The sequence below is a fragment of the Atractosteus spatula genome, chromosome 18 (assembly GCF_055471065.1).
Source record: "Atractosteus spatula isolate fAtrSpa1 chromosome 18, fAtrSpa1.hap1, whole genome shotgun sequence".
NCBI lineage: Eukaryota > Metazoa > Chordata > Actinopteri > Semionotiformes > Lepisosteidae > Atractosteus > Atractosteus spatula.
Genome location: NC_142723.1, coordinates 5,554,890 through 5,569,342, shown reverse-complemented (window position 1 = coordinate 5,569,342; position 14,453 = coordinate 5,554,890). Strand labels below are relative to the sequence as shown.

Below are 14,453 nucleotides of genomic sequence, written 5' to 3'. Positions count from 1 at the left end.
ACTTGAGCGCGTGGCACGCACACAGAGCAGGGAATGAAGGCGAAATAATGTTTAAGTCTCTCTTTCGGGTCTGTAAATGACACTGGGAGAAGGAAAGGAGAGACTCCCAATTTTGCTTTGCAAATGAGAAGATGATTGGAATTAAAATAAAGGTCCTAAAGAGAACGATGAAGGCTTTTTCTCCAGTGATTTAAGGTTCTTCACGTGTAGTCTGAGATCACGGGAAAAGGGTTCTCTTTCCCCGTCGCACACGCAGTTTGTCGGAGTTGTTTTCATCCCACCTGTCTGTTCAGGCCATGGTCAGTGCTGGACGTGTTGCATTTCATAAAGCACAAACAAGCACAGCAGTCCTGATTTCTGTGAACGCTGGTGCTTCATTAAGCTGATGTGTTTAATCATCAATTTTAGCAGCACCTTGCTTCCCCCCTTCCCCCCCCCCCCCACAAGCTCCTCCACCTCTCGTCTCTCACTGCTGACCGCCTGCGGTCTCGGTGTCCAGACCGGTTGGGGATCCGCAAGAGAGCAGACATGGACTCCAACTCCACCACGACCTTCTTTGCCCTGTCCCAGTCCTTCAGCATCTCCGACATCATCGTCATCGGGGCCTATTTCCTGCTCAACGTGGCCGTGGGCATCTGGGTAAGATCCTTCTCTTGTTCTTCTCGGAGCAAATTGTTGGCCGCCGGTCTGTTTTACAAAAACAGGAGACGTTATTAGGCTTTTGTCCAGGTTTTGTGCCCAACGTCCTCATGCCGATACAGGTACTAGAAACGGAAAATCTGCTTCCAGAGATTTAAAAAGCTCCGACAGCAAAATGTTTAGATCAGGCTAGAAAACACCAGCTCTTGGACAACTGGGTTTAGGTGGGAAAAAATAATTGTCAAAATATTTCTGCTCTATTAAGAATCCCATGAATAGTATGATCACGACCTTAGCAGAAATGTGCCCATGTCATTATGCAGTGTTCAGACTGACTTTTGAATTTGGAGGCTTGTAACCATCTCTGCTATTGCTAAACTGTGACAGTTCCTAAGTCTGTTTGACCCATATAGTTTTACTCTATGCTTGTACCTCATTTCTGTGAAATTAATTTCTGTTTAACAACATACTGTACCAGGGACGTGATGACCCTTTCACGCCCGGTTTAAACAATCCTTACTTTTTGCTGGCCATGCTTTTGGGCTATCGGTTGTAATGACCCAGCAACCAGCATTTTTTCACCTACTGAAATTATTCCGCTTTTTCATGGATACCCAAGTGTCGCAGGTAACTGCAGATTAACCACGCAGACATTCCGAGATAACTGGGGGTCATAGTTCTTGTGAAAGTCTTTTTTTTTTACTGCTGTTTTTAATCATGGCGATGTAGTTTGGCTTTTGTATAAATCATAAATTCTCCTTTGGCTTCCTAACTGCTACCCCTTCAAATCAAATCAAATCAAAGTTTATTTATCAAATGCACAACAGTACAGCGTGCAGCAGCAGTAGCTGGCAATGAAATTGTGGTTTTACTGGCTGATGAGCACACAATGGTGGATTGAAAGCAGTCTGTACTAGGTTTTTTTTTTCTGCAGGGCAGTTACTCAACTTGCTTTCGTAATTTGAAGAAATGTTAGATGGGTATTCTTGTTTAAAGAAAATGGAAGGATCTCGGTGTGCTTCTGAGTTTTCTGAGAATCGCAGCCTGACTGGGGGCAGAGATTAAACTGAAATGTGAAGTGAGTCACACTGAGCCGAAATGATGCCTGTCGGTACAGCTTTAAGCAGTGGGATGAAAAGAATTCCTCCTCTGTTGATGCTTGAAGCAAAACCACAGGGAGGAGTCAGTTTGAGGAAGACGCAGCATGTCATAATTTGATTTAAGTATGTCAAAAACTCTCTAACCTCAGCAGTGATGCACAAGCCTTTGGCCAGCGATCTTCATTTGCACACTTACCATCCTTCTAATGACTAAGAGGCAGTCTGTCTTGTCAGGAGTCTTACACAATCACTGATTATGTTGTCTAGACCCATTTTTTTTTAAAGAAAAATGTAAATGCCACACTGTGGAATCAGATACAGGTGAACGAATTCTTCCTTGCATGCTTTCTCGCATTGGGAGGCCAGCCTGCAGATATACCAGAAAGGCATCATTCTGGGGCACATGCTCGACTGTACCACTGAGTGCTCTGCATTCCTCTGGCGCTTTGTGTGAGAAATACCAGACACCAGGAAGAACGAGGGGGACTCAGGTTCCAACGTCAGAAACATTAAGAACAGGAATCTTAAGACGGTCAGACACAGACACACAAACTCAGCGCAAATGTGCCCCTATGACATTTCATGCTAATCTTTATTCTGTACAGGGCCTCCGTGAGCATGTAAAGGCACTTCACAGTAAAAGGACATTGGGGGAAAAACAATAAAGGTATTTACAGATGACAAGTAAATTAAGAAATGACAAGATAATGTATAAAGGGGAGTTTAAAGACGACATTTCAAAAGTGCTGACTAACTTACAGTAACTCATATTGGCTGAGAGATTCCACATTTTTGTGGATGTAAATAATCCTCCTGTTCTAAATCTAATATTCTAAACTGAAAGAGCACCAGAGTCCAAATAACCAAACAGCATCGAAGTAAACGTGGGGTTAACAGCTGAATGATGCAGTCAAGAGCCAAACCTTTCAGCCTTCTCAGGATCCTCAGAAGCAGTTTGAATTGTATTTTGAAATTAACAGGGAGCCGATGCACGCAAGCTGGAACAGGTGAAATGTGCTCTGGTATTTTAATTGTACTTCAAATCCGAACAGCGGAGTTCTTATAGTGGAACTTACAGCATGTTTGAATACACCAGAAAACATGGCCTTGCAACAGTCTAACCAGTAAAAGGACAAAGCTTGCATGAGCTTTTCAACTTTATCTTCCGAGGGGCATGAATGGATACGAGCAATGTGATGGAAATTAAAAAAAAAAGAATTCCTCATAGCATTGCAAGCATCAACTTTAAATGCAAAATCTGGAATAGAGATGACACCAAAACACCTGATTTGAGTAACTATACTTGGATTTATTCCAACATCTCCAACAGTCATGCCTAGATTGACACAGTTGCAAAGGCGAGTCAGTCAGCATAACTTTGGTCTTTGGAGGGCCGATATGAAAAAATGTTGCGAATTTTTCAGTAGTGGTGGCTAGTCCTTGATTAACGCCAGGTTTCATATGAACGGGAACTCGTATGGAAATTATTGCTTCGTCAGGAATAAAGTAATAATTCCTGTGAAGTATGAGATGAACGACACCAGACATGACTGCCTTACTGACGAGCTGTAATGCCCAGTTTGAAGACCTGCTCTATTATATGAGATGTAAACCACGGCAAAGCAGTTCCAACAAAGCCCAGAGCCCTCTGTATGCTAAACTAAACTAGTTCACAGTTCAGCTTTGACCACGTGATGAAAATGGGTGCTTTGTTCTTGCCAAAGATGTTAACTTAACTATTTGTTAGATTTAAAAATGCAAGTTTCCTTCTGAAACTTCAGATTGTCATAGTTAAACATATTTGGAATAACGGGAATCTGGTTGTTCTGCTCCTTGGGGTCCATTAAGGAAGTACAGGGGGATACCCTGCGGTGGGGTTCTTGAGGATGTACCTGCAATGGCCTGCTGCTCATGACCTTTGCCCTGTCAGTCCTCCTGCAGGGTCAGCAGGAACACGCTCAGTGGGTACTTCCTGGCCGGGAGAGACATGGCATGGTGGCCGGTGAGTTGTGCTGTGGGTGTACTTTAAAAAGCATGCATTTGTGGACAGAGCCTTTGCATTTGTGGACTGCCAAATCACACTCTCCCAGGCACATTGTGCTATCTGCCTTGTTTAAACACGCACACACACACACAGTTGAGACAGAGTTCCCACGTCTGTGTACATTTACATCTCACCCTGTCTTAACTTACAACAAACTGTAGAATGATCCAGTGTTTCCCTAGTCTTTCTGTATAAGGGTAGCAGTATCAGTCTGTAGCTATGCGCTCCTGGAATGCAGTGTTGTGTGATGTTTGTCATAACACTACTCAAGCAAGAGATAAGACGCCCTTTTTAGAGCGGTTTTATGAAATTTCAGATTTTATGAGTTGCAGGCTACGGCAGAAATGGTCATGATCGCAGTGAAAAGCGAATGTGTGCCGGCTTTTCAGTTCTGCTCCCGTCTGTACACGCACAAATGGGCGAAAACAGACTTTAGGAAGCATTGAAGAGCCTAGCACTCGACGTGACCTCCGAGAACTGCACCCTGCTGCGCAGAAAACCTGAAATGGCTCCGACTGCTACGCTGCGGGCGAGCTGTTTCTCTCCCTGTCTGTCTGTCTGTCTGTGTAAGGCCATGTGGCTGTGCCGTCCCTCTCTCCTCAGATTGGGGCGTCTCTCTTTGCCAGCAGCGAGGGCTCGGGACTCTTCATCGGGCTGGCCGGCACCGGGGCCGCGGGGGGCATCGCGGTGGCCGGGTTCGAGTGGAACGTAAGTCGCACAGATTGTTCTCGCTCCCGGAGGAATCGATGAAAAATGGACAAGCGGCGCCGCCGAGTTGATTCTTGAACGACACGAGAATCTGGTGTTTTCTCTTCCCCCCCATTTCTGGAAGAATGGTGCTTGAAACTCTCTCGGGTAGGGTTACACACCCCGGGTCATGAAGTACCAAATTTTAGAGTCATCTTGTGATCAGCAGCTAGAAAAGCAAGCTGATCTGACTCTATTCTCCTGATCAGTTCAAATCTAAGAGTGGATAAAAACCAGTGCTGCAGTCTAGGATCAGGGTTGCTGTCCCAGACTGCAGCTGTTCTGGACTTCCCCACTCTGCCATGCCCTTCCTGTCTGTGTGACAGGAACTGTCAGTTCTGTAATAATTCAGCCACTAAACTGGTGTGATTTAACGTTTCCTTCAAAACAGCCAAAGGAAGAGGTTGCACAACAGCTGTGGAGGAATTACTCACTTTCGGATGTGAGCAGCTAAGAGGTGTTAGTGGGGCCAGCAGGGGGCGCTCACCCTGCAGTCCATGTGGGTCCTAATGCCCCAGTATAGTGACGGGGACACTATACTGTAAACAGGCGCCGTCCTTCGGATGAGACGTAAAACCGAGGTCCTGACTCTCTGTGGTCATTAAAAATCCCAGGGCGTTTCTCGAAAAGAGTAGGGGTGTAACCCCGGCGTCCTGGCCAAATTTCCCATTGGCCCTTACAAATCATGGCCTCCTAATAATCCCCATCTATGAACTGGCTTCATCACTCTGCTCTCCTCCCCACTGAGAGCTGGTGTGTGGGGAGCGTTCTGGCGCACTATGGCTGCCGTCGCATCATCCAGGTGGGGGCTGCACATTGGTGGTGGTGGAGGGGAGTCCCCATTACCTGTAAAGCGCTTTGAGTGGATGTGTCCAGAAAAGCGCTATATAAGTGTAAGCAATTATTAATTATTATAATTATTTTTTAAAAAATGAAGCATAAAGATGAAACTTGGCACTCGCACTTCTAACAATGCCCAGCAGAGGGCAGTGAGCGCCGTGTTATACTCATTGCGGGTTGGACCGTGGGAATGAATGGGGTGACACTCGCGGGCGTTTGCTGGAAAGACAAATAGGAAAACATGCTTTTTGAGAAAGGCAGGACAGGGTTCGTTTGTCGTGCTGGCCAGCCTCATTAACTCCTTCCGAGCCCCAGTCTCCTCCTGCAGTCTAATGCTCTCCGGTCATAGCCCTGACATTAACACGGTACGATAGAGCAGGGGGTTCAGAGCAAACCCTGGCAAAATATCACCCGAAGACATGTACCTCCTCAGTGTTAAACGTTTTCTTATTAATAAGAAGGCACTGGTGGATTTTAAGGAACTGTTAATCCTGCTCTTAGCGCCTTATTAACATTACAATGATTTTTCAAATTGCTTTTTTTTTTGTCAGATTATGGAAAGGTGGGGAGTGTTGGGGGGCACCCTAACCCCCGAAAGCTAAGAGCATTGAAATGCGTAACTAAATAGAAGATGGCACGTTGTAATAAGCGTTAAGAGATCCGGTTTTTCAGCTCGTATACTTGTCTTCTTGTCATTGTCACAGGCCACCTATGTGCTGCTGGCGCTGGCGTGGGTGTTTGTCCCCGTGTACGTCTCCTCCGGGGTGAGTGTGGCGTCTCCCCCACAGCTCCGGCGTGATCCTGATCGGCCCCCGCCGTGCGCTCCCGAAATCCTGGGCTGTCCCGGCTCCGCGAGTCAGCCGGGAAATCGGGGACAGTGTTGGCAGAAGGGGGCTTTTCTTCTCTGCTTAGTATTAGTTTAGTTCTTCATGTCGCTTAAATTCGAGTAAGCGCTTATCCACACCGGTTTGAACGTTTGTTTCGATCTTGACCTTAACTCGTTGCACATTCCGGTCTAGTGCTGATTCACTTTCAATGCGTGATGGAAATGCTTCTTAGAGAAGGAAAAAAAAACAGTAGAAAATGAGTTTTGGTTAGTGCGCGGATTTAATAACAGTTAATTAACCTTTTGGAGCTTAATGAAATGCTGTTATCAGCCTAAGGTGAGTCATGTAATTTGCTGTGATGAAGCAGTTTTCTCACTCCTCCGTCTGATCCGCTGGGCAGCGGGGTTGCTGGTGCAGAATGACTGTGCTCTTCACTGGGGGAGGATGTGAGTTGTCTGCTTTATACCAACAGCTTTGGCTGAAAAGAGAGAAAGGGGTTAATATTTAGAATGATCTAGCCTTGTACATCCTTCCTCGATAAGGGGAGCTGTTTAAAATGAATGATGCTCATGAGTTGAGTTTGTAAGCCCTCTCCACATGTAAACCCTATTCTCTGGGTTGCTTGAGCGTGTTTCTGCTGTGCAGGGAAAGGAAAGGCTTGAAAGGTGGGCAAAAAGGCGCTGAAGCTTTTAGCAAAAGCGACTTCCATTTGCATAGCTTTTTATTCAGATGGGTATTTTTACTGGAGCAATCCAGCTGCCTATAATGTACCTCTGCCAAGGGTACAACAGCAGTGTCTCTCTCACCTGGGATTCAAACCCACAACCTTCCAGTTATGAAGGGTTCACCACCACCACCTCCCATTGGATGGGAGACCTCCTGGGAAAAACTAAGGTTGCTGCTGGAAGAGGTGTTAGTGGGGCCAGCAGGGGGCGCTCACCCTGCGATCCATGTGGGTCCTGATGCCCCAGTACAGTGAGGGGGACACTATACTGTAAACGGGAGCCGTTTTTCGGATGAGACGTAAAACCGAGGTCGTGACTCTCTGTGGTCATTAAAAATCCCAGGGCGTTTCTCGAAAAGAGTAGGGGTGTAACCCCGGCGTCCTGGCCAAATTTCCCATTGGCCCTTACCGATCATGGCCTCCTAATAATCCCCATCTATGAACTGGCATCATCACTCTGCTCTCCTCCCCACTGATAGCTGATGTGTGGGGAGCGTTCTGGTGCACTATGGCTGCCGTCGCATCATCCAGGTGGGGCTGCACACTGGTGGTGGTGGAGGGGAGTCCCCATTACCTGTAAAGCACTTTGAGTGGAATGTCCAGGAAAGCGCTATATAAGTGTAAGCGATTATTATTGTTATAGCGCAGACCACTAGGCTTGAGAAACGGCTTCTACCCTACGGCAGGGTGTGTGATGAACAGCTCACTGTATAGTTGCCTCAGAACTCAATGCCCCTCTGAACTATTGCACTTTTGACTTGGGATACCATGTATTGTTCTCTACCAGGTATTTTTGTTGTTCTGGTTGTTCGTTGCCTGTACGTCCTATCTCTGTTTATTATGTACCGTTTTGTAATGTACTGTTACACTGTATTGTCTGCTGTACTGTGCATGTCCTGAGAGATTGGCGAGAATAGGAATTCCAATGTACACATACATATGGCCCTAAACTCCTCTACTCTGTCATCTATGAGTCCAGAAGCCTGACCGCTGCTCCACACTGCTGGCCTGCTGCGTGGTAAAAGCTGACGCGCTGTTCTCTACTTCCTTGCGTGCAGATCGTCACCATGCCGGAGTACTTGGGGAGGCGCTTCGGGGGAGAGAGGATCCGGATGTATCTGTCGGCCCTATCGCTGCTGCTGTCCGTCTTCACCAAGATCTCGGTGAGCACGGTCTCCGCGGCAGGGTTCTCTGGGTAAAAACCCTTCGCTTTGGCCAGGAGCTGTGCCGCTAGCGGTCTGAGGCCAGGAGCCGAGCACATCTGTGGCCGGGGGTGTGTTCAAGTTTGTCATTATGCTCATACACAGGTATATGGTATAACGAAATGCTATTGAGCTAGCTCTCAGACAGTAAGCAGTACAAAAAAAAGCCCAATACAATTGTATAAGAAAAGAAAGACAGAGACAACAGGCTGTGTGCAAAACAACAGGCAATGTGCAAAACAACAAAAGGAAACAGATAATGTGCAAAAACAACATCAGATGTGCAAAATCATACATTCAACAGAATGAAATAAAGGATAGAAAATTATGGGGGGTGTGCTTCTTGATATGAGGTAGAGGTAGATTTCAATGTGTGTTTGAGTTTTGATAAAGAGAGAAGGCACTGTGAGGTTCAGATCGTAGGTGAGAGAGGCTGGGAGTTTAATAGTTTGATAGTGCGGGAGTAAAAACTGTCTCTCAGTCTGGTACTCAGGGCCTGAATGCTCCGGTACCGTTTCCCAGATGGTAGAGGGTCAAACAGTCTGTAGCTGGAGTGTGTGGTGTCTTTGATGATGCATAGAGCTTTCCTCAAGCACCACCTGTCCATAAATATCCTGGATGGATGGGAGAGCAGCCCCAGTGATGGATGTCTGGTAGCGTTGCTGTGGCTGGCTCCACAGCACTGACCCCTGCAGGTGACCGCTGTCCTGCAGATGTGTGGTGTTGTCAGTTGTCACTCCACCTGTCTCAGCTGGCGAATAAAGAATGAGGCGTTGCAGACAACAGACGGTTTTATGATTTGAAATCAAAGAGGAACGTTCTCAGGTGAAAACCAGGCGGGGTAAAGGCACACAAATTGGAACATACTTGTTTAATGCACAACCTTCCAGGGGACAACATGATAAACAATGCTAAGCTAAGAGGCAGCCTCCGTCAGTGAATTAACAGCAGACGAGAAGCCTGTGGGGTGTGCGTTTGTTGTGGCATGACAGTTAGTCGCTTGCTCCCCAGGCGCTGTCTTGGTGACTGGGGTCAACAGCGGTTAGTCACCCTGCGCTTTGTTTCAGTGGCCGAGACAAACAGAAGCCAAACACCATTTGTGATCGGGAAGTAATCAGTAGACAGTTAAGCCTGGCAGCTCTCCTTGGTCCGCCCTGACACGGTAGGGTTTCCATGGCGATCCAGAACAATACTTGTCGGCCTCAGAGGCCCAAGAGACTGGGGGGTGGTCTTCAAAAGAATACTAATAAACCTAGTGTTTTTAATGACATTTATTCATAAATACTGGCATGTAAATATTTCTGAACAAGCATGAATCTAGACCTTTTTACAGCACTGTTACAGTATGTCCCATCCTGGATAGGGAGTAAAGCAATGATGGCAGTTTTGATATTCGTCCCAATGCTGTAGCTGGAGCAAAGCACTGTGGTAAATCAGGAATAACGTGATGGTGGGCGACTGTTCCCGAAGGGGAATGACTGGAGCTGGGACAGTTTCCGGTAGTGAGTGTTTTTGTTTTTGGCGACGAATGAGTTTGTTTGGCGTGTTAGCTCAGCTGTAAAGCCGGCTGACAGATGCCCCACCCTGACAGTACAGCTCAGCGGTCTTGCAAGTGCGCAGTTACATTTACACTCTAGCTAACAGGCCCAGTCATCTTTCCATCAGCTGTACCTATCATCCAGGGTCGTCCAACAGCAGGGTGCAGTCCATCTCTTCCGCTGTGATTTCAGGGTGCCAAGAGTGATTCTGTATGTTGATATTTGTAGCTGTAAAATGCAGGGCAAAATTATATTGTGCGTTCATACAAAAAAAAAACGTTCACGCTGGCCTGTAAGCTGTAGAACAATGTCTGAATTGTCTGTCTGACTACAGCAGATAATCTCTATTTAAATTCAGCTAGGAAGTTATTATTAATCTTACTGCCTGTGTTGTTCACTGCTCTGGGTGTGCCTAATATGCGTGGGGTGCAGACACGCCAACACGGGAAAAACAGCACTTTGGAGGAAAGACAAGAAAAGGCAAGTATTAAATTGCTAAGTAAATTTGAAAGCCTCCTTAGGTATTAGGATTTCCCAATGTACTGTAAATGCTGATCTCCTAGATGTCATGCACGATTAGCAAGTTCTGCAATTTGTGCTGGAAATGAACCCTAGCAGGAAATGGAGATGTTAGACTCCTAACTAATGAGTCAAATCCACATAGCAGATGTAGGGCCAGGTGTGTCTGACCTTTTCACTTCGTCCTTGCCAGTGCTTCTCATTTCAATGTCAGCAAAGGGAAGACCTTGCGTTTAATTACCTCAGAATGTGACACAACGAACTCTGTGGGATCCTTTCGACTGAACGGTGGAACTTGAGCCAGACGACACAAGTGTAGATTACCAGGAAATTGCTTGTAAAACTGAGAACGGGACGTTTACACAAAAGGTTGTGGGGGTATGGAACAAGCTATCCAGCCATGATGCTGGAGCTGATACCCTGGTTTATTTCACAAAACAGCGGCATCAGATCTTTGGATCAATTGACTCCTAACTGACCAACAGGTTGGATAGACTGAAGGGCCCCTCGTGCCTTTCCGTTTTCTCCTCTCCTCCTTTCACCTGTGGCAATATGCTGTACTGCACTGCATTTTTTTGTTTTAAAAAAAAAGTTGTTCTCACAGTGATAGAATTACCGGGACGGAATGAGCCAGGTCTCCACACAACCCACCAATCAGAACTGCCTCATTATTCCACAACCCCTGAAAAACTCCCCAGTCTTGGGCCCTCCTAGACTCAGGAGATCTCAGAGTATCACTGCACAGAGCATTCAGATCCTATACCTCAGGTGACAGTGCTTCAGTTCCCTTCAGAGTAGGGGGACAACAGCAGAAGCTGGTTTGTTTTTTTCACAAATATAGGGTCTCCTGAGTGTACCTGGAACAAAATCATATGCTCTCTCCAGTGCAAGCCATGAGTGGATATCGTCAATGTATATGGCCGTAACAGTAAAAATGAAACGGATACAGGCATCGTTCTGTTCAAGCTCTTTTATGTTCGAAACAAGATAACCCTCCATTGAGAATTAACCTCAAAATAAAGAGTTTCAGGAGAGGAGCTCACAATGTATTTACACATTCAAGCCTAACTGTAGAACTGGTTAAGTGATCTTGAGTAACAGCATCAACTATGTCATTTAAAGTAGTAGTGGAGCTGGGACACTTACATAGTGAGATGCATGGGCACCAAATTTTCACAATTAGGGTGCTCCTCTTATAATGTATTACCACATACAAAGCATTTCTCTGCCCCAATTACCTTCATTGACTGAATGAAGGCTTTGTGCTGTTGTTAAGCAGGTGTTACTTTGCCTTTGCCTTTGCATTGCTGTTAATGAAGTTCCAGTATTTACGGTGTCTTCGATATCCAGTGAAAAAGAATCTCCATGCACCTAACAGCACTTTATTTTTCTTCGTGGAAAGTATTGCTCTCGCACTTTGTGTTCCTTATTTTGCGGTGACAGATTGTTCATGCGTTCGAAACCAGAAGTCCAGTGGAGGGCTGATTTCTTTTCTGTAGGGGTGATTTTAAGCCTTACAAATCCTTCTAACTCAGAAATACTGGACATATCTCCTGCTAAGTTTGCTCACTTGCAGCCAAACTATTATTGCCATTTCATTATGACAGGTCATTAAAAGACACATTAACTGAATAATAAGGAACAGTCAGATATGTTGCCTACAGAGCCCAGGAAAAGACAATACTTATCGGTGGTGATCTACCAAACACGAACAAAGTAAAAAAAAAAAAGTAAAAGTGCATTTTTTACCCCTATTATTGCTTTAACAATAACCTGATCAAACGTTTTGGAGTGGGGTGTGTGAGTGCTTGCAGCTCCTATGGAATGGAATTTCCTTTGAGAAAGGAGGAAGTGAGGTAGGCACAGCCAGAGATAGAGCAAGCAGGGGTCACACTCATGGTGGAAACGAGAACTGAGACGAGCCATCGCACGTCACTGCCGCCTCCCTCGGTGTTCGCTCCACAGATGCTCTGTGCTTTTTTTTTCCTCTCCTTTGCCCAGATTAAACCCCCCATATCACAAAGCCTCTGCCCCTGATCCCGACAGTGGTGCTGCTGTCTTGCCAAGCAGAAAAACGCAGCAGTAAATGGATCATCTTTACGTGGGGGGGGGGGTTTACCCACCCAGACTTGCCTGCTCAGCAGAGGAATCCAAACCCTCACTCCGCGTGCCTGCCAGGTAGCCCGAGGCTCAGTGTCTCAGCTGCTTTTAACCCAGTTATCACGTCTGTAATTTAACCAAGGAGCGATGAAAGAGAGCTGGAGTGTGTCGCAGCACGTCTGGAGAAACACTTCCACGCTGTATCCTAGATCATCACGGGCGAAGGAGTTTCTCTCCTTTTTATGGTGCTCTGCCCCGTTAGATGCCAGGACATGTCTTCTGATGTCCAGTTTGCCCAAATGACCTTTGTTGCAAACAGATGCCAAGAGTTTCAGAAGGGGCACTTCAGTCACATGGCTGGTTTCATGGCTTCGGGAACTTCCTCTTTCTCATCAGATTCAGTTACAAACATTGCGTTAGTGTTGTATACAGACATGGCCTTTCTGTAGCCGGTTTGACAGTCGGTTAGGGTAAAACTGCTGTTGTAATGAAGTAGGTGTGCTGTACGTCGAATAGTTATTTCCAGGCTTTGCAGTGGTTCTGTGTGGAAACTGTGGTTTGAGGCTGAATGTGAGGGGGATGGATCTCTTGCTACAAGATCGTCACCCTGTTTCTTTGCAGCTCTCGCACAAACTCCTGTCAGACGGCAGTTGTTCAATTCGCCTTGAACAAGACTGTGTGAACTGGGAGTTCCAGTTCTGTAACTTAGTAACAAATTATTTATTTTTACGAGCATCCCTTTCTTATGAGACAAAATGCAGGAGGCAGAACTACCAGCGGAGTTGATTTTCAGGATGCCACAAGAAGGTGTAAGGGAAATCTGAGGGTTTAATTGCTTTATATGTCGGCATTACCCATATTTGCATTCAACCAGGCATGTTTAAACTAAGATCTCCCTTTTCTCCATTAGAATCCAGGTACTGCAGTGTAAAACATTTCTGTGTAACTTTCCGTCTCCTGAGACAGACTGAGGTACAGGTTGAGGAGCATAAGGAATCTCCCTGGGATTTTCTGGGAAAGCTTCTTGTGCAAACAGCTAGAAATGGACTTGCATGCAAGTCCTAACTGAAGCATTGCATCCACACTGCTTCTTAAAAGAAGCTATTTGGCTGGTGTGCACGCAGCATCATCTCATTGGAACCAGTGTGCTCACATCTCGGGTCAAGAGTCTAGTCTTACCTTTCTTTTTGGTTGGCATCCCATTTATAAGACAGTGATAATCTTGGCAGGCTGTCTTTCAGCACTATTTATAATCTTATAATTTTCATATCCAAATGTTTAAGCTTCTCGCACTACAGGAAGTAAATTATAAGAGGATTGCTGTTTACTGTTTCTGAAAGTACACCGTGTGGAACATTGCTAGATTAATGCAATCGTGTCAAGTAAATGCATTTTTGTAGCTGACATGCAATTAAATCCTTGTGCTATATGCTGTGATCATTTACATGCACAAACACATACTCAATACAGGAGAGCTGCGTGTCTCAGTGACCTTGCATTTAGAACGACTGGGTTATTGCTATCTTTTGCCAAATCAAAAGGGTGTACCACTACTCTGCAGTGCTCTACACATGATTTGCTCACCCGAGTCCTATAAGGAGGAATCCTAGCACTGTAGATCAGATCATTTTAATTCTGGAGTCTGGCTGACCTTGTGCCTTGTGACAGAGCCTTACTGTCCTGTGACTCTGTGTTCCTTCCTCCCCTGCAGACAGACCTCTACTCAGGTGCGCTGTTTGTCCAGGTCTGCCTGGGATGGAATCTTTATCTGTCCACGGTGCTGATGCTGGTGGTGACAGCTCTCTATACCATTGCAGGTCAGTCTCCTTCCTTCAGCCTTAATACCAATGACAACTTTTTCGACCAGGCTCTTCTTTCAGCGTTTTGTTGTTTTTCCATCGGCTGTTCTCCTCACTGTGGCTCTGATCCCGCAGGTGGCCTGGCTGCAGTGATTTACACCGACACGCTGCAGACGTTCGTTATGATCATCGGAGCCATAATCCTCACCATCACAGGTGCGCAGGGGGGAAAGATCAGGAGTGTTGCCACACCTTGTGGGTTTTAGCAGTGCAGGAAATATCCCCCAAAACACACAAAGTAATAAGGAAATGTCAACTCAAGTTTGAAAGGGTTTCATATGATTCAGAGACAATCGTCTTCCTCTCCTAAGAAC

At 45.9% G+C, this 14,453-nt stretch overlaps 1 protein-coding gene across 1 annotated transcript in view; it reads left to right on the top strand.

Moving 5' to 3' along the window:
* The first annotated feature begins 478 nt into the window (after window positions 1–478).
* Window positions 479–14,453, top strand: part of slc5a10 (solute carrier family 5 member 10) — a 42,213-nt gene continuing 28,238 nt past the window's right edge. Inside the window, exons 1-7 of the mRNA XM_088936332.1 lie at window positions 479–639; window positions 3,670–3,741; window positions 4,387–4,491; window positions 6,075–6,134; window positions 7,980–8,084; window positions 13,992–14,097; window positions 14,215–14,295. Coding sequence (XP_088792458.1) covers window positions 529–639; window positions 3,670–3,741; window positions 4,387–4,491; window positions 6,075–6,134; window positions 7,980–8,084; window positions 13,992–14,097; window positions 14,215–14,295 — 640 coding nt within the window. The 5' untranslated portion in view covers window positions 479–528. The remainder of the gene's footprint in view (window positions 640–3,669; window positions 3,742–4,386; window positions 4,492–6,074; window positions 6,135–7,979; window positions 8,085–13,991; window positions 14,098–14,214; window positions 14,296–14,453) is intronic.